Source organism: Stylophora pistillata, chromosome 8 (assembly GCF_964205215.1).
Source record: "Stylophora pistillata chromosome 8, jaStyPist1.2, whole genome shotgun sequence".
Taxonomy (NCBI): domain Eukaryota; kingdom Metazoa; phylum Cnidaria; class Anthozoa; order Scleractinia; family Pocilloporidae; genus Stylophora; species Stylophora pistillata.
This window is the reverse complement of record NC_142526.1, coordinates 28,233,443-28,236,567: the sequence shown is the minus strand read 5'-3', so window position 1 is coordinate 28,236,567 and position 3,125 is coordinate 28,233,443. Positions and strand designations below refer to the sequence as shown.

The 3,125-nt window shown below is 42.4% G+C and overlaps 1 protein-coding gene across 1 annotated transcript; it reads right to left on the bottom strand.

Annotated features, from left to right (window-relative positions):
* Window positions 1-652: 652 nt before the first annotated feature.
* LOC148725732 (uncharacterized) lies at window positions 653-2,771 on the bottom strand. The gene has a single exon (XM_088730410.1). It carries the CDS (start codon window positions 2,683-2,685, stop codon window positions 811-813), a length of 1,875 nt encoding a protein of 624 aa, XP_088586536.1. The 5' UTR covers window positions 2,686-2,771; the 3' UTR covers window positions 653-810.
* Between the last annotated feature and the right edge of the window lie 354 nt (window positions 2,772-3,125).

Here is a 3,125-nt window from a genome sequence, read left to right as displayed (position 1 = left end):
TAAATGTATGAAATTTCTTATTCAGTCGCACTTTATCACCCACTTTAAATAGAGGTTTCTTGCGAGCCTTTAAATCTCCGGAGAACGACTCCCACACTTGAGTTTTATCCTTTTCAGTCACTTTGATGGGAGCCGTGCGTATGCTGCAATGAAAGGTGTGGTTATATTGCGAGAGTAATTTGAGTAGGGCATCGGTATATTTCAACGTATTGGCAGCTGTGAAATAGCGATACAGTTTGGTTTTGAAGGTGCGAATGAATCTTTCGGCAATACTCGCTTTCTCATCTACGTGCGTGGAAAAATGGTGTATACCTTGTGTAGTGAGACAGGTTTGAAAGGTCTCGTTATAAAATTCTTTTCCGGCATCCGTTTGTAATTTCTGGGGTTTCCTACCTTGCTTATGATTTTGGTAAACGCATCCGTCACCTCTTTCCCCATTTTCTTTTTAAGGGGTACTGCCCACGCATATTTAGAAAACGCATCAACCACGACCAAAATGTATCGAAACCCTTTATTTTCTTTGACAATTGTCTGTACTTCTATCAAATCGGCTACCCATTGTTCGTCAATATCAAAGACTAACACGGGTGCAAACTCTCCTCGGCGACGCCGCGGTTTGTGTAGGGTATACGCTAAATTATTTTCCAATTTTTTTTTATCAATAAAGATTTAGAAATGCAAAGACTAGCAAAAACTAACGATAAAAACCGACGTTTCGGTGTCATCATGACGCCATTGTCAAGGAGAAATAAAAAATGAAGTTTGTGGCAAGGTGTAACACTAAATTAGCATAAATATGTTACGAGCTAATTAAACAAATACTTTTGCGCGAATTGAATCGCTTTGCACGTTCAGAGTGGGTTTTAAGTCTCTGATGAAAAGCATTTCGTTCACCAAACAATCGAACTTGTTACTACACTTTTTCAGAATGCTAAAACGTTTCAGTAGGTCTTTCGGGACTTCGCTGTGGCGTTCGTGGTAGTGTTTATATATTGAAGATGCCTTTCGTTTATGTCCATCCACGCGTGTGTGTAAGTGTCCGCGTGTATAGCCCACATAACCCGCGTCACACAGGTCACATTGAAATTGATAAACGACACGTTGTTGGTTGACAATCTGTGGCTTGATTTCTCGTACTTTAAGATCTTGGCCAACTTTGCGGCTAACAAATACTGGCTGGACAGTTGTCTGCACCTTCATGCTAAGATTCTTGAGCTCTTTCTTAACATAATTTGCTGATTCTTGATCTTTGAAAGGTATGACCACACGAACAATGGATATTGGTTCTTTGGGTGCCTGTGTGGGCTGCGTACCAACAATTCTTGATTGTAAGAAGGTGTTAATGGTAGAATTTACCAGGCGCTCCGGGTATTTAAGCCGTGCGAAAACTTTCTTTAGGCGATCACACTCATCAGAGAAATGGGCCCAGGAGGAAGATAATCGGTGTGCGCGATCCAGCATAGTTTTCAGCAAGCTCCGTTTGTAGCGATTGTCTACATGGCTTTGGTAGTGTAATAGTAGGCCCGTGTTTGTTGGTTTCACATATACCTTGGTTTCAATCCGAGGTGCATGGTTGAGTAGTTCGGTGCCAAGGAAAGGAAGCTTGCTGTTCTTCTCCACCTCCATGGTGAATTTGACCGAATTGTGGGTGCTGTTGAGGGTATGCAAGAAGGTAGTTGCTGTTGCTAGATCAGGCATTACAGTGAGTGTATCATCAACATATCGACGATAATAGGATGGAAGTTTTCTTTGTCGCTCAAGGGTATCTTCGATGGATGACATGAAGACGTTTGCTAATAAGGGCCCGAGAGGGGACCCCATAGCAACGCCATCTGTCTGTTCGTATAGAGCTCCGTTAAATTGAAATAGTTGGCCTTTGGTGGCTACGTTTAGGAGGTCAATAAGATCTGTTCTGGTAAGGGCAAGATTGTGGGTAGTATTGAACCAATTGTTCGAAAAGGCTCTGTTAACCAAGATCTCTATTGTTTCGTCCAAAGGCACGTTTGTGAATAACGAGGAGACATCATACGAAACCAAGATTTCACCCTTGTTGATCTTCAGCTCGTGAATCTCTTTTGTGAAATCAAAATTATCAGTAACTGTATACTGATTAAGGGACAAGGGCTTCAATTTCTCGTCGAGCCATTTAGCAAGGGGAAAGTTGTACGTGTCGGTGGCTGATAATATAGGCCTCATAGCCAATGGTTCTTTGTGGGTTTTTGGCAACCCATATAAATGTGCCAATCTGGAACCTGTAGGGCTCACGGAATCTGCAATGGTCTTCGGTAGAATTCTACGAACAATGGAATCTAGGATCTTCTCTTTCTGTAGTAGGGGGTGGTAATATTTGGATGGTCTGCCCCTGGTCTTGGGTTTCTCCAGGGGAATGGCACGGAACTTGCTTGTATCATTGACTGAGGCTTCAGAAAGTAATCGCAAGTATTCGGTTTTGTCTAGAACCACAACACCAGACCCTTTGTCGGGTTTCGTGATAACTATGTCGTCGCGTCCTTTTAACTCCTCTATAGCTCTCAACAATGTCTTTGGAGGTTTCGGACTCTTGCGTTCGATGTAATTGAGTGCAACGAAACGTAACGTTGCTGCAGATAATTCCTTTAAATTATCATCATTGAGGTGGGGTTCAAGGCTCCAATAGGCCTTTTCAAAGCTTGCTTTAACGTCCATGGGAGACACACGTTGAGGAATGGCAAATTTTAATCCTCGGCAAAGGACCAGTCTCTGAAAAAAGGAGAGGTTGTAGGATGACAGGTTCAAAATATTTTGAACCTGTCATCTGCCCAGGTACTGCGAGTACAGTTCGCTATAGGCTCTATATGTATATTTCTCACGATATCATCTCATGAATAACATCAAGTGAAACACTCTTTGCGATAGGGGGAAGACAGGAGGTCTCACTACGTAATTGAACAAGGCAAGTTCGCATCCACGAGGAATCCAATCATACAGTACCCGACTGTGTTCTGACGAGTAGACGATATTCTCTCTTCTCCGACAAAAGAAGGAGACTACAGAGTAATGAACGTAAAGTACTTTCGACCACAGAGACATGGTAAACACTGATGTGATTTATCGGCGTCTTTTGTTATAATGTTTCACATTATCGA